This window comes from Dendropsophus ebraccatus, chromosome 3 (assembly GCF_027789765.1).
Source record: "Dendropsophus ebraccatus isolate aDenEbr1 chromosome 3, aDenEbr1.pat, whole genome shotgun sequence".
In the NCBI taxonomy this organism is placed as follows: domain Eukaryota; kingdom Metazoa; phylum Chordata; class Amphibia; order Anura; family Hylidae; genus Dendropsophus; species Dendropsophus ebraccatus.
This window is the reverse complement of record NC_091456.1, coordinates 158,118,659-158,144,421: the sequence shown is the minus strand read 5'-3', so window position 1 is coordinate 158,144,421 and position 25,763 is coordinate 158,118,659. Positions and strand designations below refer to the sequence as shown.

General features: G+C 43.7%; 1 protein-coding gene across 3 annotated transcripts; it reads left to right on the top strand.

Moving 5' to 3' along the window:
* The first annotated feature begins 5,466 nt into the window (after window positions 1-5,466).
* Window positions 5,467-23,131, top strand: STARD4 (StAR related lipid transfer domain containing 4). Of its 3 annotated transcripts, none has more exons than XM_069964691.1 (6): window positions 5,467-5,533; window positions 11,422-11,527; window positions 17,929-17,978; window positions 18,807-18,933; window positions 20,110-20,224; window positions 21,876-23,131. In XM_069964691.1, the coding sequence occupies exons 2-6, from the start codon at window positions 11,426-11,428 to the stop codon at window positions 22,109-22,111; spliced, it is 630 nt and encodes a 209-aa protein (XP_069820792.1). In that variant the 5' UTR covers window positions 5,467-5,533; window positions 11,422-11,425; the 3' UTR covers window positions 22,112-23,131. The 3 variants fall into 3 exon arrangements, with proteins under 3 accessions (XP_069820792.1, XP_069820791.1, XP_069820793.1); XM_069964690.1 differs by lacking the exon at window positions 5,467-5,533 and adding an exon at window positions 7,008-7,140; XM_069964692.1 differs by lacking the exons at window positions 5,467-5,533; window positions 11,422-11,527; window positions 17,929-17,978; window positions 18,807-18,933 and adding an exon at window positions 19,298-19,319.
* The last annotated feature ends 2,632 nt before the right edge of the window (window positions 23,132-25,763 follow it).

Genomic DNA, 25,763 nt, shown 5'->3' with positions numbered 1-25,763 from the left:
TATGCACAACCCAGTAGGATATGTGGCTCTGGATAAATCTCCCACTATGTACTCTAAGGCCGGGTTCACACTACGTATAACATCGTTGTTCTGTAAGGTGGCCGGGTCACACAGCGGCCAATGTTACTGAAGATCATCCCGGCCGGTACTGCAGTATAGGCCGGATGAACTTAATTTCTGCTGAATTCGGATGCGAATTCATCGCTGCACACAATGGAGCTTGCAGCCAGAGCCGCACGCTCCATTGTGTGAACTGAAAGGTTCTCTGTGGTCACTATTCAATGAGGGCACATTGGTACAGTATATTAGAGAGGACAGTGGTACAGAACATTGGAGAACAGTGGTACAGTACATTAGAGGACAGTGGTACAGTACATTAGAGAGGACAGTGGTACAGTACATTAGAGGGGACACTGGTACAGTACATTAGAGAGGACAATGGTACAGTACATTAGAGGACAGTGGTACAGTACATTAGAGAGGACAATGGTACAGTACATTAGAGGACAGTGGTACAGAACATTAGAGGACAGTGGTACAGTACATTAGAGGGGGCAGTGGTACAGTACATTAGAGGGGACACTGGTACAGTACATTAGAGAGGACAGTGGTAGAGTACATTAGAGGACAGTGGTACAGTACATTAGAGAGGACAATGGTACAGTACATTAGGGGGTCAGTGGTACAGTACATTAGAGAGGACAGTGGTACAGTACATTAGAGGGGACAGTGGTACAGTACATTAGAGAGGACAGTGGTACAGTACATTAGAGGGGACAGTGGTACAGTACATTAGAGGACAGTGTTACAGTACGTTAGAGAGGACATTGGTACAGTACATTAGAGGGGACACTGGTACAGTACATTAGAGGGGACACTGGTACAGTACATTAGAGAGGACAGTGGTACAGTACATTAGAGAGGACAGTGGTACAGTACATTAGAGAGGACAGTGGTACAGTACATAAGAGGGGACAGTGGTACAGTACATTAGAGAGGACAGTGGCACAGTACATTAGAGGACTGTGGTACAGTACATTAGAGAGGACAGTTGTACAGTACATTAGAGAGGACAGTGGTACAGTACATTAGAGAGGACAGTGGCACAGTACATTAGAAGACTGTGGTACAGTACATTAGAGAGGACAGTGGCACAGTACATTAGAGGACTGTGGTACAGTACATTAGAGAGGACAGTTGTACAGTACATTAGAGAGGACAGTGGTACAGTACATTAGAGAGGACAGTGGCACAGTACATTAGAAGACTGTGGTACAGTACATTAGAGAGGACAGTTGTACAGTACATTAGAGGGGACAGTGGTACAGTACATTAGAGAGAACAGTGGCACAGTACATCAGAGGGGGCAGTGGTACAGTACATTAGAGAGGACAGTTGTACAGTACATTAGAGAGGACAGTGGTACAGTACATTAGAGGGGGCAGTGGTACAGTACATTAGAGGACAGTGGTACAGTACATCAGAGGGGGAGGTGGTACAGTACCTCAGAGGGGACAGTGGTACAGTACATTAGAAGGGACAGTGGTCAGGGACTGTATATCCACTAGTTACAAGTTATTGGAGACTACTCCCTTCAGAAAGTCTATTCCCTTGTAAGATCAAAGATCTCTTAGACTCTGATCATTGTTTAGGTCTAAGGCATATCTAATAAAACTACATCTGGTTTACCCTCTGTATGCTGGCCGGCACAAGTCACATAATGTGACCGGTCAGCCCTTCCCCATCAGAGCAGGGCTGTAAATATGTTGGGGAGAATCCACCAAGACTGCTGTATCCATACCCTGGTCTTAAGTAAAATGGAAGCCCTATCACCCATGTTAGATTTGTTAAGAGGCACACTCCACTCAATAAACCTGATGCATCTGAGGCTGTTCATGCGGCAAAGAAGACAATGGCAACTCAGCCTCCCCTCTCTGTGTAATGAGGTCACAGAGCATGATCCAAAATGTGCCCCATACAAAGAATAAGGACTGGAGATGTTCATTGTGTCTATGTTCATGATACTTGCATGTGTAACAAGCATTTGCTGATTATACTATAACATATTTATGACGTAACCTTGTTTTTCATGGGTGAATGAACTTTTACATTATTGATAAGTAATATATTATATATGAGGGGTAGCTTCGCACTTGAGAAATGATTAAAGAACTGCTTAAGCAAAAGTTCCTTTGACTAACATTATCAGAGTAAAATCCTTTTATAAACAAGAGGAGGAAATTCAAGCTCTTTGCTGTTTCCTGCTATCCTGTGTCTGCTACTCCTTATGGAGATTAAAAAAAAATATAAGGGGGGTGGGGGTGGGGGACAGAAAACCTGGAGCAATGTCAGAAACAAATAACATGGTCAGCGTTTGTTGTTATCATCATTGATACCATTGTGACCTGAACAGAGGGATAAAATAACACATGCAGAACCATACTGTGATATGGGGGCCCCATGCTCCCTCTCCTGACCCTTAACACTTTCTGTGTAAGGGCCAGTTCACACAAAGCAAAAGTGGTGGAATTCCACCTGCCTCAGTCTCACACAATGTGTCTATGGGAGGACATGTCAAATCTTTGAGCGGAGAGTGACGGAAGTAGAGGTGTGTGAGACCTCCCATAGACACACTGTGTGAGACTGAGGCAGGCGGAATTCCGCCGTGAAGAGTTCCGCTCCGCAATTCTGACTCTTTTGCTCTGTGTGAACTGGCCCTAATGTAGCCTCTAATTAGCTCTGCTCCCATGACACAGCTTGAAGACCTTACCTCTCAAAGGACAGAGCACCAGAGCACAGCGCGAGATGTGAGAATTACAGGGGAGGGGGTTTCTTCAACCCCTACTACAACCCCTATCATGAGCTGCTGACACTTCATGATGGGAGTTGTAGTTTTGCAACAGCTGGTGGTGGTAGTAGGGGTGTTAATGATTGAGAAGCAATGATTTGTGGACAGTAGCACAGTACAGGGGGCAGTGGAACAGTTTATTTGGGTATGGTTGCACATTATATTAGGGGACAATGGCGTTTGGGTAAAGAATAAAGTGAATATGAACAACTCTGATCAGGGCAGACGTCACCTGTGAATGACTGCATATAACTGCTTGACATAAATTTCTGTTCTCGGTTTTTCCTGACCAACTTCGGTGGTCACAGGCGGGACCTGCATATAAAGAACATTTTGTGGGTATACATGGGAATACCCCTTTAACTCTTAGGCGACCCTGGATGTATCTGTATGCCCAGGGCTGCCTCCATATGGGGCTGCGCGGCCTTGCTCTGAACCGCCGCGGTCCCCGGTGCCGCTAGTAGCCCGGTACCGCGGCTATTAGCGGGCACGGTCTGATCGCCGGGAACACAAATAAAGCAATCTGATGCAGGACCGCATGGAAATCCACGGCCGCGAGTTTCAACATTTCCGTCCTCAAACAATGGTCTTGTTCATTTTTCACGGCGCCGTATACGATCCGGCCGTAAGCTCATACGTAGTATCCATAGTGCGGGCGTATATCGTACACTTTCAAGCGAATGCATCAACCTCAAAACTACGTGCGTATATTCGCAGTTTGCACTACGGATGGAATCATACGCAGTGTGAACATAGCATAAAGAAAAAGGAATCCACGCAGGGGTGAGTAGGTAGAGGGGACATTGTGTATGTTCATTTACCAGTGGTAGATACCTATTTATGTATATATATATTTTTCTATATTGATTACTGCTTTTGTGGATTTGTTGTAACACTAATTTAATTTAAGTCGAACCCTTTCTGGGTCTGTTATTATTTTATTTTCAGCACATCAAAAAGTATATTTTGGATTTCTTCCACATCTTTTGCACTGGTTTATATTTTATATACCTAAAGCATATTCGGTTTCATTAGTTACTTACTGGTATCTATCTGTTTGTTTTCACGCGTATATACATATATATTTATATATCTATCATGAATATGTGCAATATAGTATTATAAAAGTGATATGTATATATAGGTTATTTATTTTTGATTCATGTCCCCTCTCCCCAATTTCTGTGTATGGTACTGTTCCTTCGTCTCCAATTTTTAATGTAACTTTTTAATTGTGTAATAAATAAAGATTTATTGTGATACATTATTTATTGTCCAGCAAAATTTCTTCGGGATCCCCTGCGTGGATTCCTCTTTCTTTATGCTAAATTGCGTTTTTTGCGTATAGGACGGATTATTTAGGGCACCTTGTGGTAGTTAAGCAGTGTGAACATAGCCTCAAAGAAAAAAAAAGTGTTGTTGTTAATAAAAATCCCCTCCCCTAATAAAAGTCAGAATAACCCCCTTTTCCCATGTTATAAATAAAAATAAATAAATAAACATGTTTGCTATCGCCGCGTGCGTAATCGCTCGAACTATTAATTAATCACATTCCTGATCTCGCACGGTAAACGGCGTCAGCGCAAAAAAATCCCAAAGTGCAAATTTGCACATTTTTAGTCGCATCAAATCCAGAAATTTTTTTAATAAAAAGCGATCGAAAAGTCGCATATGCGCAATCAAGGTACCAATAGAAAGAACACATCATGGCGCAATAAATGACACCTGACACAGCCCCATAGACCAAAGGATAAAAGCGCTATAAGCCTGGGAATGGAGCGATTTAAAGGAACATATATTTGTTAACAATGGTTTGAATTTTTTACAGGCCATCAGATACAATAAAAGTTATACATGTTATACATCATAGTAATCGTAACGACTTGAGGAACATATATAACAAGTCAGTTTTACCCTAGGGTGAATGGCGTAATAACGAAAAACCCCAAATAAAAGAAATGCGTTTTTTTTTTTTTCAATTTCACCACACATTGAATTTTTTTCTGGTTTCGCAGTGTACTTTATGCAAACATTCAGCCTGTCATTGCAAAGTACAATTAGTGACGCAAAAAATAAGGGCTCATGTGGGTTTCTAGGTGAAAAAATGGAAATGCTATGGCCTTTTAAGCACAAGGAGGGAAAAACGAAAACGCAAAAATTTAAATTGGCCCTCTAAGGGTTAATAAAAGATAGTGAATGATATGTAAAACACATGATAAATGGTAAGAACTGTCTGCCAAGGTAGAGGCTAAATGAAGGGCTGGTGATTACTGTGGAGGTCAGGTGTGGGGTAGGGGGAGAGATAATGTGATGGTCCTCTCTGGGTGTGAGTGGTACAGAATCCCCTATGATCCTATAGACATGAATGAATCAGTAGTAGAGCGGCCATCCCCTGTGATGTGCAGCCATCTCCTCCCCCCGCCATCTATATGAATGGCAGCCGCCATCTACTCCACCACATCACACAAGGATGCCTGAATGACTCCAGGCTCCGCCCACCTGATACTCCAGTGACAGAGAAGCCACTTAGTGGGCGGGGCTACGTCATAGCTCTCCTCTGATAGGTGGCATCTCTCGTCTGGTTACGCCTTATGAATGACACTGTGTTGTGATTGGCTGGTAGTGAAACTGCTGATACTGAGAGCGCTGTGCGGCTGCCATCCGGAGGGAGAGGAGCACGGAGCGGTGAGTGTCTGCTGTTTCCTGTACTGATCTCTTCTTACACAGGATGCCGTGTAATCACCTGTATTGCTGGGGCTTGTAGTTCTACAGTGGGTAATAAGGGATGATGGTTACTACTGGCCTGTCCTGTGCTGAGGGTGCTGTGTTATTGTGATGGTGTGGGACATACAGGGCATTGTCACCGCTCAGAGACTAATAGTGATCCAATCAATAATCTATAATAATAATAATCATTATGTGTAAGGCATCAGGATCAGTCAGCTCTGACCCATAGTGATCAGCATCAGCCCTCAGGATCAGTGGTTATGCTGGGTGTAGTGACCTCTGACCCTGTACACACACATAGGGCAATGTGCAGTCTCTCTACAGGATTTCACTACATATTCAGCTTTATATTGTCGGGACTTTTATCCTTAAAGGGAACCTTCACCATGAAAATGTTTCCTAATCTAATAGCATCATGTTATAGAGAGGCCGGAGCTGAGCAGAATAACATACCTTGTAATTTATTATTTAAAATTTCTGATGTTTCCATGCTAAGAGTCCTGTCACTATGCACCGGACTCCTTAACACAGAATGATCAGAGATTTCAACATGTTACAAGTTATACAGAATCTTTTCCCACAAGGATATAGATCAATCTGCTCAGCTCTTCCTGCTCTATAACATGGTGGTAGTAGATTAGATAGCATTGTCTTGGTGACAGATTCCCTTTAAGGCAGGGATGGGGAACCTTGGGCCCTGCAGCTGTTGCAACAACTACAATTCCCATCATGCCTGGACAGCCGAAGCTTGTAGTTTTGCAACAGCCGGAGGGCCGAAGGTTCCCCATCCTTGCCTTAAAGGAATCTAAATAAATTTATGGATCAAATATGTGGTCTTAATTTATTGCCTTTCTATCATTTAAAGCATTGCTGTTATAGTAAAAAATGTTGATGTGTCATAGGGACATGTATAAGGCTTCAGTTGGTGGGGGGCTCACCACTGAGACCACCACTGATTAGGAGATGAGAGGGGATTGGTGTGGTGTGCTGCACTTCCCTGCTGACAATCATCTCAGTCCAGGCCCTATAGGTTTATAATGGAGCTGCCTGGACAGAGATCGCTGTGAGCCAGAGAGCGAAGTGTGTTACTCTGTGCTTCTCCCGGCTCATTCTCCTAATCAGTGGGTGACTCAATAGTGAGACCCTGAACGATCAAGACATGTCCTTGTGACATAACCAAAGAAAAGATGTCCAACAGCCTAGGACAAGGGTGCCCACTGAAACACCAGCAATCCCAATGGAAGGCTTTCATACATATAAGTAAGAGTGTCCAACAGTGTGTTCAATATCTTCAAAAAATGTATTGTGTGACCAAGTACTGTACATAGCAATGTCAGGCTTAAAGTTATCATGGAAAACATGGCACTTACTGTTTTCTGACTGTTTATTTTTCTCAAAGAGGCAGAAAACAGGAAAGTCCTGAGCGCTCACAGAGAGAAGGCAGTCAGGTGACTGATGGACACATTGAGCTGTGACTCTCTGTACTGGCCGGAATTCCTGTGTTTAGTCTGTTTTTTACAACCAGCACAAAAATCTGCCTTCAGGAGACTGGACCTGGATTTCTGGTAAGTTCATAAGTACATAATGAATGTATATGGAAAACTTGCTTTATATCACATCTACTATAGATTTAGATTTTGAAAAGTATAATGACAGTGACACTTTAACAAAGACCCTTAGGTTTAAAAATTTTGCTATGTGCTCGATCAATTAATACATTTTTGAAGATATTGAACACGCCTGGATGCTGGTGGACTCTTTACTAACATGTCCCTGTGACATGTCAGCAGTTTTCTAGGGCAGTGCTCACGAAAGTCTGGAATATTGCAGAAGTTGTACTTCCCTAGTAAAAAAAAATGTTGTTTTTTTTTGTTTCCGAAACGGCACGGCTGCACTCTCTTAAAGGGGTAGTGCGGCGCTGAGAAATTATTCACAAAATAACACACATTACAAAGTTATACAACTGTGTAGTGTATGTTATGTATGTGAATGGCCCCCTTCCCCGTGTTCCCCGACCCCCGCCCATGGACCCGGAAGTGTAGTGCATTATACATACCTGATCCGTGTCGACCCCCGTCCGCATTTCTTCCGACAGTGATGTAATCTTCCGGAGGCCGGCCGACCCGCTCCTGACGTCCCTCATGCCGGCCCCCCTCTGCTCCGTCATAACTGTGCACAGTTATGCTCAGCCAATCGCGGCTGAGCAGCTGATGACGCGGCAGAGGGGGGCCGGCATGAGGGACGGCAGGAGCGGGTCGGCCGGCCTCCCGAAGATTACATCACTGTCGGAAGAAATGCGGACGGGGGTCGACACGAATCAGGTGTGTATAGTGCACTACATTTCTGGGTCCACGGGCGGGGGGCGGGGAACACAGGAAGGGTGCCATTCACATACATAACATACATTACAAAGTTGTATAACTTTGTAATGTGTGTTATTTTGTGAATAATTTCTTAGCGCCGCACTACCCCTTTAATAATTCACTAGAACGTTGCAACATCTAAAGTAGTACATGTGGAGTGCCACTGTCATCTCATTGTTTTGGGTTTAAAATGGGGCCCTAGTTTTTTACCTTAGCTAATGTGTATGGGCTCCTATGTATTTATTATGCCTTGTCCACACTATGCAGGTTTTGTGCCGTTTTATTTTTGCTGTTTTTTTTTTTTTTAACTAGGATCAGATCCTAAATGGTATAAATGAAAGAGATGTTCCTGAAAAAATAATTTGATGTCTATGCCTTTCAGTACATAAAAAAAAAAATCAAGCTTACTGCCAAGATTATCATGATGGCAGCCAAGCCCCAGAGCCAGAGTACTTTGTATGGCCGTTGCTTCTGATTATAAGCTATAGTGCTGCGTATCACACACAGCCATATAAGCCCTAGGGCAAATAACCCCTTTTCACAATGCCTGTGCTTGTATTCAGAACATTATTTAATCTGCTCCTGGATGGAGATGTTCCCTAATGCATATCCACAACTTACTTTAAAGGGTTATCCCAAGATTTAAAGCTATACTGTATCCACTAGATAGAGAGTGGCATAAGGGTGTCTGACCCCTGGGACCCCCACCCATCATGAGAATATAAGTCCAGCAGCGTGTATGCTTGGTCACCACTACATTTAGGCTGCATTCACACGTCCTGCAAAATTGTCCGTGGGTGCGGATTACGCGTTTACAGACATTTTTAGGTACCATGTGTGAAGTGAATGTGGTCATTCACATGATCCGTGCCGCAATCCCGCACTGCGATCACCGCCGGTTGCAGAGATGACAGCATAATGTGCTCTCCTGTCATAGCATCTACTACTCACCTGCTCCCTGTGCCGACCAGCGTACATGTTCACCAGAAGTCGCGTGGACTGTGCTGCCTTCTTCTCCCGGCTGCCTAGTCAAGGCCATTTCAGTTGAGCATGTCTAGCCAGCCACCATGGGCAAGTGGGTGAGTGTAGATGCAATGACAGGAAGAGAGCACATCATACTCTCCCATCATCTCTGCTGCCGGGGGAGGCGTGGGGGTATCTGTGCCGGGTGTCGGGGGGGGGGGGGGGCTCCGGCTAGGGGATCCATGCAGCGACCCTCCTCCAGATCATGGCACGGATCTTGTGAATAAGCCCTTACTGTTTTAAGACTTATGAACATTGCCAGCTTCAGTGCTCAGTGATGCTCATAAGTCCCACAGGCATGGAATTGAGTGGTGAGGGAGCATGCATGCTATCAGGCCATTCACTCAGGGTTACGTTTAGCCTCAATTTTCTGGTAGTAATTTTTTTTTGTTAATTTTAGGCGACCCTATCTTTTCTATAGAAGTTCTAGGCATGCACTGTGACCTCTGCAGAAGTCATTGGGCAGGTAGGGAAAGAGGGGGACGCTGACCATTTACTGATGATGGATCTGCAGGCGGATCGGTGCACCGAAAGCTACAGCCCCCCCCCTCCAGTGCGCTAAAGCACCTTATTTACATATGAAGAAAAAATATTATATTTATATATCATTAATAGTGTGGTGGTTTTTCTAAATACAGTAGTGCCTTAGATTACTAGCATAATTCGTCCCGGGACCGTGCTTGTAATCTGAATCCACTCTTAAACCAAAGCAAAGTAATGATTTTTTATTCTGAACATGTAGAACAGGTGAAACAAACAATGAGAAACAGCGAAATATGTGATATTATAAGTTACTGTACAGTACAACAATCAGCATGTGGATTATAATGTATAGTAAGTGCATAAACCTGAAAAACAGCAGTTTGTAGATACAGGATGGGATTGCAGATAGCTGTGCAGAAGGACAGTGACAGGAACTTTTTATACAGCAGTTTGAATGGCTGAGTGTGAGTGCAGGCACATTATAGCAGCAGTGTGTATAGCTGAGTGTGAGTGCAGGCACATTATAGCAGCAGTGTGTATAGCTGAGTGTGAGTGCAGGCACATTAAAGCAGCAGTGTGTTTAGCTGAGTGTAAGTTATAGCAAGAATGGAGAGGATGGGAAATACAAGGGCTGACAGAGACTACAGGGAGTATGAAGGAATGAGCAGGACATTTGTGGGCACAGTATAGCAGTAGTATAGCACAGGTTACAGCTCTAGGCTGGGTTCACACACAGTATTTTTGCTCAGTATTTTGGTCCTCATATTGCAACCAAAACCAGGAGTGGATTGAAAACACAGAAAGGCTCTGTTCACACACTGTTGAAATTTAGTGTATGGCTGTCATTTTATGACAAATAATGACCATTATTTCATAACAACGGACAATGTTTTAAAATAACGCCAATTATTTACCATTAAATGGCGGCCATCCACTAAATTTCAACAGTGTGGGAACGTAGCCTTTCTGTGTTTTCAATCCACTCCTGGTTTTGGTTGCAATATAAGGACCAAAATACTGAGCAAAAATACTGTGTGCGAACATAGCCTCAAAGAGATTACCTCCACAGTCCTGTCCCCGGATGCAAGCCCCAGTCTGAAGTTGATCTGTTATGATTTGGAAGGTGAGGGAGATTTCCTGGGTCAGGGTACTTTGTTGTAGACCCCGCTATGCAGATCATGCCCCTTCCTCACTCGCCCTCCCACCCAGTACAGGAAGCTCCTAAACCAAAGCAATGCTCTTAAACCATGTTACAATTTTGAAAAACTGTGAGCTCTTCTTGCAAAACGCTCTTAATCCAAGTTACTCTTAAAACAAGGTACCACTGTAAAGATAAAGCTGCACTCCGCTTCCCCTGCCCTATTAGAATCTAGCATCAGGTTAGATTTGTCTAACATGCTGCTGGATTCACGTTAAGCCTAGCTATGGTTTGCAGAATTCTTGTGGGCCTGTCGGAGTTTGCAGTCATGGATTTACTGCACAGACTGGTAGAAAACATTGCCTTCCATTATTTTTCCTGTTCTTGGGATGTTTCTCCATCCTCAGGATATTCCAGGATTGCAGAGTGATGACTGTAGGGGTGTGTACATGAGAACCTGTTTGGCTACTACCTGGGTTCTGGCCAGATGACTGCTCTCGTGTAGGTGCCCTCGATTTCCTCACTTAGTCCCTTTTATCAATGGGAATTCTAACAGGCAGAAATCCCTGAGTACGGCTGATATAAAAGGTATACTGCTCTATAAAGTATCATGAGAGCTGTAGCGCCCTATGGATATAGACCCTGTGTGCTCCAAGGGATACACACAGCAAGCAGTGCTAGCATATCCTGATGCAGACCTACATAGACTATGTGTATTCTTCATAGAGCACACAACCTTTTCCCAATCATGGGTCTTGATGCCATACTTCATTAAGAACTTAGAACGTGATATATGATGGGCAAAATTCCTCTGCTTAATTTTGCTTCTTTCTGTTTAGAAATATGGAGGAGATCGATGTTCCGTCTATGTCCACAAAACTGCAGAACACGTTGATCCATTACCACAACATCCCGGATGATGCATGGAGTGTGGCTAAGAAATCAGTAAGTGTCTTTCAAGATGCTATTTAATAGTATTTGTTTCACCACTATGTGGAATAGTGAAAGGATATGGAAAGAGTGTGAGTCCATACTCCAGTTAGATGGGGAGAGAAGTGAGCCAGGGAGAGAAGAGCTTAGCTAAGCACTTCTCCCAGCGCCATCTACATTGGGGGGATGAAAACTCAGTCCGTCCGATCTAAATTTTGTCTGTGTGACAAAAAATGCTTTTATAATAAAATATAGTGAGCCCCTCCGCTTGAGGCTTCACCAGAGCAAGCCGCCATCTCTAGCTGCAGGTAAGTAGTAGTCCAGAAGCTACTTGAAAATCTTCTTTTTCTCACTGGTGGTTAAATTGATACTGTCAGGAGTACTTCATGTTCCAAACTGCTGTCACTGCCCTATGCCACGGCCCGATAATCGTTTAGCGACGGCTAGCCGGGCTTCTCCTCCGATCTGTCTTCCTCCCCGGGTCCCGCGGCGCAGCATAAACTCCGGAGCGGCCTGACTGAGCTGTCAGACCGCTCAGCCAATCACTGGCCGCAGCGGTCCCGGCCAGTGATTGGCTGAGTGGTCTGACAGCTCAGTCAGGCCGCACCGAAGCTGATGCTGCACCGCAGGACTCAGGGAGGAAGACGGAGCAGAGGAGAAGCCCTAATAGGCAATGTATGGTGATTCTCAAATCGTCGGTCGCCTGCCGCGCACCGCTATTCCACGCAGCCATGCACGGTGTGTGACCGATGATTTTAGGTTTGGGCCTAAATAAACGATCAGCCGATGACACGATCTTTGGCTGATCGTTTTCTCTATTCCACCAAACGATAAACGGCCGATTCGGCTGATTATCGCTCCGTGGAATAGGCCCCTAACTCCTCCAATGGCAGCAACCCTCTCCCTTCCTTACCCTATTCCTTCCCCACAACACTTTCTCTATTCACAATCCCAACTCTGACCAGAAGATGCAAGAGGAGAAGGGTCAGGAGCTCTCACCTCTGCCCAGGAGATGCAAGAAGAGAAGGGTCAGGAGCTCTCACCTCTGCCCAGGAGATGCAAGAAGAGAAGGGTCAGGAGCTCTCACCTCTGCCCAGGAGATGCAAGAAGAGAAGGGTCAGGAGCTCTCACCTCTGCCCAGGAGATGCAAGAAGAGAAGGGTCAGGAGCTCTCACCTCTGCCCAGGAGATGCAAGAGGAGAAGGGTCAGGAGCTCTCACCTCTGCCAAGGTAATGCAAGAAGAGAAGGGTCAGTAGCTCTCACCTCTGCCCAGAAGATGCAAGAAGAGAAGGGTCAGGAGCTCTCACCTCTGCCCAGGAGATGCAAGAAGAGAAGGGTCAGGAGCTCTCACCTCTGCCCAGGAGATGCAAGAGGAGAAGGGTCAGGAGCTCTCACCTCTGCCCAGGAGATGCAAGAAGAGAAGGGTCAGGAGCTCTCACCTCTGCCCAGGACATGCAAGAGGAGGAGGGTCAGGAGCTCTCACCTCTGCCCAGGAGATGCAAGAAGAGAAGGGTCAGGAGCTCTCACCTCTGCCCAGGAGATGCAAGAGGAGGAGGGTCAGGAGCTCTCACCTCTGCCCAGGAGATGCAAGAAGAGAAGGGTCAGGAGCTCTCACCTCTGCACAGGAGCTGCAAGAAGAGAAGGGTCAGGAGCTCTCACCTCTGCCCAGGAGATGCAAAAAGAGAAGGGTCAGGAGCTCTCACCTCTGCCCAGGAGATGCAAGAAGAGAAGGGTCAGGAGCTCTTACCTCTGCACAGGAGATGCAAGAAGAGAAGGGTCAGGAGCTCTCACCTCTGCCCAGGAGATGCAAGAAGAGAAGGGTCAGGAGCTCTCACCTCTGCCCAGGAGATGCAAGAAGAGAAGGGTCAGGAGCTCTCACCTCTGCCCAGGAGATGCAAGAAGAGAAGGGTCAGGAGCTCTCACCTCTGCCCAGGAGATGCAAGAGGAGGAGGGTCAGGAGCTCTCACCTCTGCCCAGGAGATGCAAGAAGAGAAGGGTCAGGAGCTCTCACCTCTGCCCAGGAGATGCATGAAGAGAAGGGCCAGGAGCTCTCACCTCTGCCGAGGAGATTCAAGAGGAGAAGGGTAAGGAGCTCTCACCTCTGCCCAGGAGATGCAAGAAGAGAAGGGTCAGGAGCTCTCACCTCTGCCCAGGAGATGCAAGAAGAGAAGGGTCAGGAACTCTTACCTCTGGCCAGGGCAGAGCTGCCCCTCACCAGTGGGGTGGGCCTCACAGTTTAGGAAGCACTGGGGTAGTACCTCATGCCCTCTGTAGAAAGCCTAGATAGGTTGGCCAGTGAAGTTATTTTCATGCTGTGGTTTCTCTTCATTGTAGATAGACTTTAGCTTTAGTTCTCTTTTTTGCTTCTTGCTGACACATCAGTTTACTTTAGTTCTCGTGGCAGAATAACCTTGTAGTCACTTATCTCAGATAAACTTTGCACCTACTTTCTTGTTAATCAGAGATTTAAAAAAGATTTAAAATCTCAAGTGCGACCAAGACCTGTATCCTAGTAGTCATAAATACAGGTATCAATGTACTGTAAATGGTTATCAGCTAATACCGCTATACCAGCTAATGTTATCCCTGTGGAGCCCCTGCATAAGCTTTGTTTGTTCAGGATTTGCATTGGTTTAAGTGTTTTTCCACAGTATACATGTGTAGTAACATTGTGCAGTTATTCTTGTTTTGTCCTTTAGATACTCAGTTTTTACATTTATGGTCCTATATGAGGTCTCTAATTCTCCCAGTCTGGAACTGTACATAAATACATTGCTTTAAGCAGTACCTGTCAGAGAGACATCAAAAGGATTGATTGGTCAGGGTCTGAGTGTTCAGACTATGTTCGATCAGGAGAACAAGCTGGGAAAAGGATGCACTTAGTGCATTTACTCCCATCTCAGTGTCATGTGACCAAGATGGCCTCATAATGCAAGTCTATGGGTCTGTCTAGGTCTCATATACAGAGTGGGGAGAGGAGCATGCAGCAGCGCGGTTGTCTCCCTGCTTATTTTACTCACACTCTACTCAGACCGTGACCAATAAAAACTTTTGATATGTCACATGATGTGTGACATTTTTGTGTGACAAATACACTATAAAGGAAAACTATCAGCAGGTTTGGGCATATGACCGGTCTCACCAGTCTTTTGCTGTTTTTGTGATATTGATTTTTGTAAAGATATGCAAATTAACTACTTTGGAGCACTGGGGCGTTCCTTGGCCCCCCAGAGCACCATTCGGCCCACCGACTCAGATGTTCATCCCTACTAAAACATATTCCAGCCTGCCTGCTTATGCATATGATAGGGTGCTAGTATCTGAGTCAGTGGGAGGGTTGAACAGTACTCTGTGGGGGGCAGGAATGCTCATAGTATTCCTAATGAGTTAATTTGCTATTTTTTTAAGATTAAATATCTCAAAAACAGCGCCAGTTAAAGGAGGTAAGCGGCCACCGGGAACTATTAGCAGGTTTGTATGCATGAATCTGCTGATAATTTTCCTTTAAACAATGTCCAGTATTCTGAATTTAGATTTTAAGAGGCATGGAATTGTAATAATGAATTGGTTTCCTGTGAGGTCTAAGGTAGGTTTGTAGTATACTAAATATCTAGTAACCCCTGATAAAGACTTAAATAGTCACTAACATTTCAATAAATATTTGACAAATTAGTAGTTCAAGTGAATATAAGAACCTTTGTAATATACCTTATCAGAGAAAACTACTTCTTTCTATACTTTTGGTTCTCCTTACGTTGCCTTACATCCCTCCTGAACTCCACATATACTCTTAAAGTGTCACTGTCGTTACAAAAATTTTTTGAAATGTCATAGAGACATGTCAAAAGTTTTGATCGGTCCAGGTCTGAGTGTTCAGACTTGTACCAATAGGGAGAACAAGCCGGGAGAGGACTGCGCTGCTGTTAGAAAATAGAATCGGGTTCCATAGAGTTCCATTAAAAGTCTTTTTTCTAACTCAGAGAGTGGAAACACTGCACTATGGCCTATACCAGTGCTATTCCTTATGTAAACACATAAAGCAGCTTATCCTGAAAAGTTATCTGAAGTGCAGAAATGCTTTAATAATCTATGCGTTTAGGTAATAGGGAAAAGTGGTCATGTAAGTATTACTGGTTAAAGATCTACTAAGAGTCCTGATTATCATTCAGATTCCCAGTGTGTTATCTGAATAGAACGCAGAGTAACCCATAAGATGTGACCTACAGTCCCCTTTACCTGTGCTTCTTTCTCATCCTCCTCTATAAGACCAGAAACCATTCAACATACTAATATGATTTGGGGAGAGAAGTGCTATGTATGACACAGAGCTGGACACATCCAGGTAGTCAGTGCATGGTTTACTGCCAGGGTCTAATGTTTTAGCTTCCTTTGTAAAGAAGTCTATAGGACTTTTATTTATTAACTTTTAGAAATATCTTTGCCCATGAAATGTAGATAGGCTTAGCGTTGCAGTGAGCAAACTTCTTTGTTGATTTATCTATAAAACCAATGGAGGATACAGCAAACCCAAGCAAACGCGTTTCAGGTACCCACTGTACTGTTAGACATGGCTGAAATACCATGTTATCCAGTGGATTAATAAGAGAATAAGTGAGACTCTTCTGTTGTTGGCAACATTTAATGGTTAACCTAAAAGGAGACAACTAAAAGAACTTTTGAGGACCCAGTTGTCTCAATAGTTTACAGTTTCTTATCATCTTTTCAGTTAGCCATTAAAGGGGTTATCCAGCGCTACAAAAACATGGCCACTTTTCCACCTACTGTTGTCTCCAGTTCAGGTGCAGTTTGCAATTAATCTCCATTTACTTCAATGGAACTAAGTTTCAAAACCCCACCCAAACTGGAGACAACAGTAGGGGGAACATGGCCATGTTTTTGTAGCGCTGGATAACCCCTTTAAAGAAGCAGTCCAATTTTTTGTGTAATTTCTCCCCCTGCTGCAGGCTGGTGCATATACTTACCACTGATGATCAGTGTCCCGCTGCGCGGCTTCATTCCGGTCCTACAGCGCCGTTAAGGTCCCTCTGGCAGTGACATCACGTTTATTTTTCTGATTCCTCTTCTGTCTCTCTAGTGCATTTGAAGGCCGGAAGACCCTGACTTCCGGCTTCCTTAGTTGCAGGCCAGTCGGCGAAGAGATCACATGGGTGCCCGAAGGATTTGAATCAAGTCGCACCACAGGAAAAAAGCAAAATGCTACTTTAAGTTATACCGACCACTCAGGGCTCTCACCTTTTCTCTTTTCTGTCTATTAACTAGAACAGTACTAAGATGTTTTAGCCTTTAACAAAATGTAAAGAGATATTCCAATTCCATAGGATACACTGACTGATTGCACCCCCATCAGTCCTGAGAATGGAAATGCAGTAATGCAATGGTCTGAGCCCTTACCCCACCTGCGCAGCCATCATTTGTTATTGTGATTTTGTTCTTGGGATCACTGGGTGTCAGTTAGCCTGTTTTATCCATGGGATAGGGGTATCCTATGGATTGGGGATACGCTGAGATCGGAATACCCCTTGAAATGTGAACTGTAAGCAACTAAGCTATTGATAAGGTATTTAATTCAATGGTACGGGCTGCAATACCAGGTACAGATGCTACCAAATGTACGGAGCTGTGTCGGGCAGAAAGAGCCGCATCACTCACACAAGCGCAGTGCCCTCCTTCAACCTGATCAGAGGGGTTACCTGGAGTTGGACCCCCACTCATCAGATATTGATGGCTTAGTAAAATAAAAAGGTCTGGAAACCTCTTTAAATTATATAGAACTTCGACTAAAATGTTGTTTAGATTTCACTGATATTTCTTTATTTGAACTAATACTTTATATCACATAAATGTGAACAACTAAAAGTAATACAGAAGCTTTTTTTCTTTGCAACTATATGTATTCTGATGAACGGAGAGGACAATGCTAAAGAGTATTCATGTATATTTCCCTTACTACATAGTCTTTGTGTACTTTACATCAGCGCTTCTCAGACTTTTTCTACTGGAGCCTCACCCAACAGACCAAGGCAATGCCTAGACCTCACCAGACTGACCAAGAGGGTGCCTGGGCCTCACCATCTGTAATGAAAGTCTGTTTAAAAACTGAAAATAATGCTAGGGCTACCTTTCACCCATCTCCCAAGCTCTATATACTAATAAATTAGTACAAAATATATTCATAATGTTGCTAAAATAGAGATTTCTGCAAAAAAGCAAAAGGACTGTGCAGATCATAGTTAATTTGTGAAAACTGGCTCCCCAGCTGGGCCTCACCAACAACTAGGGGGCGCCTCTCAGTTTGAGAAGCGCTGCTTTACATAATGGAAGCTTATTCCATTAGAATCTGTTATTCTTAGGTAATGTGAACTAACACCATTGACCTTGCCACCTGTGTTTTTCAGAGTGATGTCACCGTCTGGCGCAAACCTTCTGAGGAATTTGGTGGTTGCCTGTAAGTGAAGTATGAAAAGTAAATTTATTTTAGAAGATTAGATGTTGAGTAGAATATTTCTTCAAGAGGTTGGCCACTTTATAGTAAAATAGCTCAGTGTACAGTATTAGTAACTGTACTCACTGCACTTACTGATGGCCGCTCCCTGTGTACCTCATACAGCTTAACTCAGACTCCCCTCCTCCAGGCTGTGCTGCCCTGCTCTGTGGTGAGTCTGTCCATAAGATGACCGACATGGAGAAGCATGTGACCATGCCCCGCCCCCAGTGTTCTCTATATGCATGTACAGGCTCAGTGTGGACACTGGGGGGCGGGGCATGGTCACATGCTCCTCCATGTCAGCCAACTTATAGACATATTCACCACAGAGCAGGACAGCACAGCCTGGAGAAGGGGAGTCCGATCTTGGCTCTATGAGGTACACAGGGAGCTGCTGTCAGTATATACAGTGAGTACACTTACTAATACTGTACACTGAACTATTTCACTATGAAGTGGCCAACACCTTTCACTTTCATACACCAATGTTAATACTATGTAGATTGGATAAGGATGATCAATCAGTATCCAAGTACTGTGATCTCTGGTGGGTGTCTGCTGCCATTTTTGGTAGCAATGTGGTTGGTGGTTGGATCTCTCATAGACTTTACTGGAGAGCGAAGAAACATGCCCAGACACTGCAGGGACATGAATAGGATCCATGCACGACTTGTGGGATCATATCCTATGCAAATACTGCACGAGGGGAAATCCAGCCGTTAGTAGTTGCCTGCAGCTGCACAAGTAGTAGAATATGGACGATGTTTGATTTCTTTTCTTTTGGTACAGCTATAAAGTTGAAGGAGTTGTGAAAGATCTCACCAACAGAATTGTCGACTATATCCGTCCAGGACCTTACAGGCTACAGTGGGACAGCTTGATGACCACAATGGATATTATCAAGGATTTAGAACAGGTACTTTTGACTATGTATTTTTTCCAAAACTGCATTGCTAGCTGATATTTCTGGAACATCTCAGACCAGTGGCGTAGCTACTATGAAGGCAGGGAAGGCGACTGCTATGGGGCCCCTGCAGGAAGGGGGCCCGAGGAAGCCTGCCCTGCCTTCATGGTAGGTACCCCGCTCCCCCAGGGGTCCAGAGAGGAAGAGGGACCCCCACTGCACTGTTCAGCCCCCTCACTGTAGTGCCGGGTGAGCGGGCTGAACAGAGGAGCAGGACCTGCCAGACGGCACAGGAGAGGGATGAAGGACCTTTGGGTCACATGACCCAAAGGTCCTCAATACTTCTATGTGAAGATCAGCCCGGACTACAGGAGGAGGAGGGGGTAAGCCTGGGAGCTGTAAGTGCTGTGTAGTCTCCTGGGCTGTACGCTCCCCAACCCTTCTCCTCTCATCACTCGATTCACGGCTGTAGTCCTGACATTGGAGAATGTTTAGTATAGAGAGCCTGGGACGCACTGCAGAGGAAGGGACTGTCCAGGTGACACTTGAAGTAAGAAGGGGAGTTTTGACCATCCAGCAAGGTATGTTTAAACTGCCTTTCCCCTCTTCTCTCTAGCGCAGTTAGTAGTTTGGTGGTGTCAAAACTTCTGATGGATTCCCTTTAAGGCCTTAGAACAATTTAAGCTGCCATAATTCCAAGTCACGTTCTGTTTAATAGGCACTAAAATCACAGTCTCTAGGGGCAGGCTTTCCATTCCACATTAGTTTTACATGGAGGTGTGCATGGTCCCATTACAATAAATAACAGAGTGTTTGGTATCTGTATAATAGATACCAAATCTGATTGTTGAGACATGAGACATCTTCTATCTTTAGGATGGTGGAATTTCTGTGAAATATCAGTTGTGTGTGTATCTGCATTAACATTCTGGATATGTATACTGTACTAACTGAATATTTACAGTACTATACATAATGGTCAAGTTTGGATAACCACATGCACAAGTAGCAAAAAAAAATAATATTTTTTTTTAAAAACCATGCTTAGACAGTCTGAACCTTTTGGGATTTAATTTTAAACCTAACTTGTATAGGATGTTATATTATTTCCTTGCACTGCCAGTTATCCACTTCCTCTTATAAATGGGAATATTAATACATTTGGCTCCTTATGTGCTTACACTATAGAGTTGCTGTGTGATGCGCTACACGACCGCTGGACAACTTTTGAACATTATCTCCCCAAGAGAGTTTGTGGACTTTTCGTATACCACAACATATGAAGATGGCCTTTTAACTTGTGGTATAAGTTCTATGTTTTATATTCTTAATATAAGTTCAATGTTCTATGTGATTTATCCTTTTTATTTACAGTAATATGTTTTATTTTGTATGTATTATAACAAGTTATTAGCAAGCTATTAACCTTTAGACTCCATGAGGGAGATTTATCAAACATGGTGTAAAGTGAAACTGGCTCAGTTGCCCCTAGCAACCAATCAGATTCCTCCTTTCATTCCTCGCAGATTCTTATGAAAATGAAAGGTGGAATCTGATTGGTTGCTAGGGGCAACTGAGTCAATTTCACTTTACACCATGTTTGATAAATCTCCCCCCATGTTTTATGGGCACTGTAAGGCTACTTTTATACATAGTGGAAATGCCTGCCTCAAATGTATAGGCCATGCTGTGGATTAAAATTCTGAGCTGATTTTTTTTTCTCCACTAGAGAGACATGATGAGGTGCTTTACCCAGGCACATCTTGTGCCCATGTGAACACACCTTTTAGACAGATAAGCGTACTATGCGTGCACTTTTGTTCTGGCCTTACTCCAAGTCTTATCCCACAAACTGAAAGCCTAAGGCTAGGTTGGCTCTTTTTGGCTCTTTGACAGCCCTTTTTTGGACGTCCGACTTTTTAAGGCCAAATTTTGCTATGACGTCAGCGATTTAAAAATAACGGCCGTTATTCGACCTCAAAATGATGGACGTCCAAAAAGACAGCCATAAAACAGCCAAAAAAAGATCCTGTGAAAACCTAGCCTTATAGTGATCTTCAGTTCCTCCAGTTTGTATCATTACACTCAGGACTTAATGGATGCAAACATGCATTTGTATTACATTCCACTTCCCTTTCCTGAGATCCTAGACAAAATCAGTACTGGTTGTATATGGGCGTAATATGGCCACTTTATTATCTGTATTATAGAAGCTGGACCTAGATTTCCAGCAGCACTTTTAAACTACCACAAAACCCCATGCAAATCTATTATCACCAGTGGCGGGGTTCTGGGCATAATGCCTGAACAAAATGAGGCAGCAGTATAAAACTAGCCTAAGGGAATGTTCACACAGGCAAAACCCACACCCATGTGAAGCACTGCGTCGTAGCTGTAACTGAGCCACAGTCACTACAGGGGCCAACCCCGATTTTAGTGGGAGCTTTGGTAAATGGTTTGTCACTTCTTTTTTTACATTGTTCCCCATTAAAGGGGTTGTCTGGCCAGGAGCCCTTTTTCAGGCAATGCCAGGGAGGGGGTGCATTAGAACAATTACATCCCCTTACCTCCAGCTCTGCTGCCCACATTACGCTGCCCCGATCCCCGGTGTGCGGCCGCTTCTGGAGTTCTTAGACGGAACGTGGCAGGTCCCCTCAGCTAGTGAGTAGCAAGGTTTTCTAAAGTGACCCCATGTGGTTTTTGACATACAAATAGTCACGGTTTCTGTTTCAAAAACCACATGGAACCTACCCTAAAGCCATTTTCACATGTATTTTAATCATCCTCTGTAATAGGGCCCCCAGATTTCAGTAGTCCTATATGTAGAAGAATCCCAACCTTTATTCTTATTACAATCTGGAGTGATGATTGGAAACTTTTTCTGTGAATCTGACATAATCCCTAATACATTCGTGTGCTGTCATTTACAGTTACCTATCTCTATGCATTCCTAGGTGTTAGTATTGAACATGAAGAAGTGAGACCGCATTGCGTCCGCGGATTTAATCACCCATGCGGCTGGTTCTGTGTACCTCTCCAGGATAATCCGGAGCACAGCTTCCTGACCGGCTACATTCAGACTGACCTGAGGGGGATGATTCCTCAGGGAACAGTGGACTTTGCTATGGCAGGCTCCCTAGTGAACTTCTACAGTGACCTTAGAAAGGCCTTGAAGAAGTCACAGTCTTGAAGCAGAATTCATACACAATGCTGTGTTATCCTACAGTGAGTGCTTTAGACTAGATGCTTGAAAATGATAATATAGTAATTGCATATTAACGCTCCAGAAGGACAGAGTATTTTTAAATGAAGATTACAATGACATATATTTTATGAGACGTATTCTATTTGGCTGACTGAAATGTATTTTTTTTTTGTAATGTCACTGTCATAATTGTACATGCTGCTTTGGCTATAACCGGCTAAATGTTATAATATATTGGTGCCGTTCTTAAAGCTTCTATTAGGCCATGTTCACACAACCCTTTTGAACGGCCGTTATTATAGACTCAAAACAACGAACGCCGTTTTGAGTCTAAAACAATGGCCGTTGCTTAGCATTGGCAGCCACTATTGCAATGACAACCATTGGTTTATTATTCAGATTCAGGTTTTATGCTGGCCACTTTTAATACCCGGTCTGGCTACTAAAACTTTACATTGAATTTAGTTGATAAAAAAGGTTGAATGATGGCCAGAAAATAATCCATTGTGGGAACAACTAAAAATAACAGCCACAAATTATTGTCACTAACGTTATAAATTTGACAGCGGTTGCTAACAACGGCCATTATTCTATACTTTGTGTGAACAGGTGGCCATTGTTTGCATTGACTTCGATGGGAATCATAGAAAATTGAAAACATTTTAAATAAATTTGGCGGCCGTTATTTTAGCCGGATCATTCATTCTGGCCGTAGGTAGTGTTAAACAATGGCCTGACAGCCATTGTTTGTACAGCGTGTGAACATAGCCTTAGACTGTAAGAGATCAGATTATTATGTGGTGCATAGCACAGGATTCAAGACACGCATATGACCTCAAAGACCTTTCATCTACACACTGGTGACGCAGACATCTTGTGACTCGAACCATTGTTTTTCAAGATTCCATCTATGTACGAGTGCTGTGAATGGGTTGCTTGTTGGACTTCATGAGCATTAACCATGAAGTATGACACACAAAAGGTTTATTCAACTTTGTGCATGCGCCATAGAATATATATATATATATATATATATATATACTGTATATATATATATATATATATATATATATATATATATATAAATATATATATATATATATATTCACGCTTTAAAAGCATGCTAGACTCCGCAATGTCACGTTACCTACCGTCTTTATTTATTTGGTTCTAACAACATTTACTTGAACTTGATATTTACTCTGTTTATAAATTATTCTCAAATATTTATTCTCCATAAACATGTTAATTGTGTGAAATGTTATAGAGATCTCAGAAGAATGTTAAAGGGAAACTGTCAGCTAGAAAAGGCGTCCCATACCGATTACATGGCCACATAGCAATGCAAGCAGTGAGACTATCCACACCATTATTGTAGTTGTACAAGGTTGCAATCGCCCAAAAAGGCTTTTTATTTCTACTCTGAAGTGTCATGGAGGTGTGGCCTGGGCACTAAAGTGCATTACAGTACTCTGGGCACACCACTATGACACTTAAGGGTATGTTCACACTGAGAAAATGGAACTCCCCACCTGCTTCAGTGTCAGACCTCATCTCTCCGCTCAAAGAATTGACATGACGCCCTTTCTGCTCAGTGTAAACATACTCTAAGAGCAGGAAAAAAAACAAGTTTTTTTAGGTCATTGCAGCTTTCAGCAAATACAATAAAGGTATGGATAGTCTTTTGCTTACATAGCTATGTAGACATGTTAGCAGTTTGGGACCTCTTTTCTAGCTGACAGTTTTCCTTTAATATGTTTTTTAAGTAATACAAGTTTTTATATAAGTAATATAAGTATAATATAAGTTTTATACATTTTTTTTATCCGATATAAAACCCCTCTTTTGGTCTGTGGTCTGTAATTAGATATAATGCAGGTATATGCAAGAGGCCTAAGGGTGAAAACATATAATCTGGTTGTGGTGAGTTTACTGTGCAGTTGTGATGCAGTGCAAGGAGAAGTTCCACAAAAATGAAAAATGGTGAGAAAATAAACAAATAAACTCTCCTCATGCCTCATAGCGCCACTCCGGGGTCTCATTCACACTAGCCGAGGTCCCGCACCTCTGCTAGTTGCAACATCACGTCCCCTGCTGAGTGATTGCCCGCTCAGCCAATCAGTGACTGGGATGGGCTACCGCCCCAGTCACTGACTGGCTGAGCAGGCTGTGGCTCAGCTGGGCCGTGATGTTGCAGCTGGAAGAGCTGGGTACGTGCTGTACCCCGTGTCCAGCAGAAGATGACAGCCGGCTGCTGTGTACGGGGCACGGGAGTGGCACAACGGAGGCACAGGGACGGGTGGGTTCACTTGTTTATTATATTCTCTCAACCCCCTGCCTGCCTGCAGATTTTAGTTTTCTTGGGACTTGTTCTTTAATTGCTGTTAACCTGCGTTTTTTTTTTAAGACCGTGTTTACACATAGCATTTAATTAGCTTTAATTAGTGCTTTTTTACTGATAAATTGAGCAATTTGCAGCAAAAAAGCTCTAATTAACGCTAATTAGGAACTAATTATACGGTATGTGTGAACATAGCCTAGATACTAGCCAGTTTTGGGTATTTAGCAATTAATTTGGAATTAGGGATGAGCAAGCCACCCCAAGGCTGTATTCCTGTTTTCCAGGCGGGACTCGGGCTGTCTCTTCCTTCCTCATAGAACAGGAAGATGGCGGGATTCAGATGCCAGACCTTTGCCCGACTCACTCATCTCTAGTTGTGATTGCTAAAATTACTGACAAGTATTAAAAAACACAGGTTAAAGCGGTAGTGTGGTGTTTAACATTTATTCACTAAATATCACACATTACAAAGTTATACAACTTTCTAATGTATATTATTTAAGTGAATGGCCCCCTTCCCCATGTTCCCCGACCCCGGAAGTGTGGTGCAGTATACTTCTACCCCAGCTGCCATCTTGGGTCGACGGCGTCATCTTTGGGAGGCCGGCCTGACCGTTCAAGACAGCCCTTATGCCGGCCCCCCTCTGCCGCGATTGGCTGAGCATAGTTCGGCTTCCCGAAGATGACGTCGTTGTCCCAAGATGGCGGCCGGGGTCGACAGCAATTGAGTAAGTATACTGCACCACACTTACAGGATGGGGGGGAACACGCTGAACGGGCCCTTCACTTAAATAACATACATTACAAAGTTGTATAACTTTGTAATGTGTGTTATTTAGTGAATAAATGTTAAATGCTGCACTACCCCTTTAATGGCTTACAGCTAAGTGCAACACAACACAGCCCAATGCGACCAGATTGCGTCTTTTCACCCTAAGCAGGAAATTGGATTAGTCACGTTAAGGTGACCACACACGAGATGTATGTGGGATATCTCATTTGTATAGTGCTGTCCCAGCTCTTCCCTAACAGCATACTGTATGTCAGTAGAAAAAGGGATTGGAAATGCTTGGAATTTGCATATTCCCCTTGTGTTTGCACAGGACGACTGAGGTAAGAGCATTCTCTGTAAAGCACCGGAGAATGTGTCAGCCCCAGTTGCGTAGCTACCATAAAGGCAGAGTATGCCACAGCTATGGGGCCATGCTCTTTAACTGTGAGCTTCTATGATGAATGGTCACAGTTAAATGTTGCGGAGTTCTGACTGGCAGAGCAAAAATCCATTTGCTTCCTCCC

Bases quoted from the DNA above. Each gene is read 5' to 3' on its own strand.
- STARD4 (XM_069964691.1), top strand. From the start codon at position 11,426: ATGGAGGAGATCGATGTTCCGTCTATGTCCACAAAACTGCAGAACACG. The intron at 11,528-17,928 runs GTAAGTGTCTTT...TGTGTTTTTCAG, and splicing joins GGAGTGTGGCTAAGAAATCA to AGTGATGTCACCGTCTGGCG. The intron at 20,225-21,875 runs GTATAAGTTCTA...ATGCATTCCTAG, and splicing joins AGATGGCCTTTTAACTTGTG to GTGTTAGTATTGAACATGAA.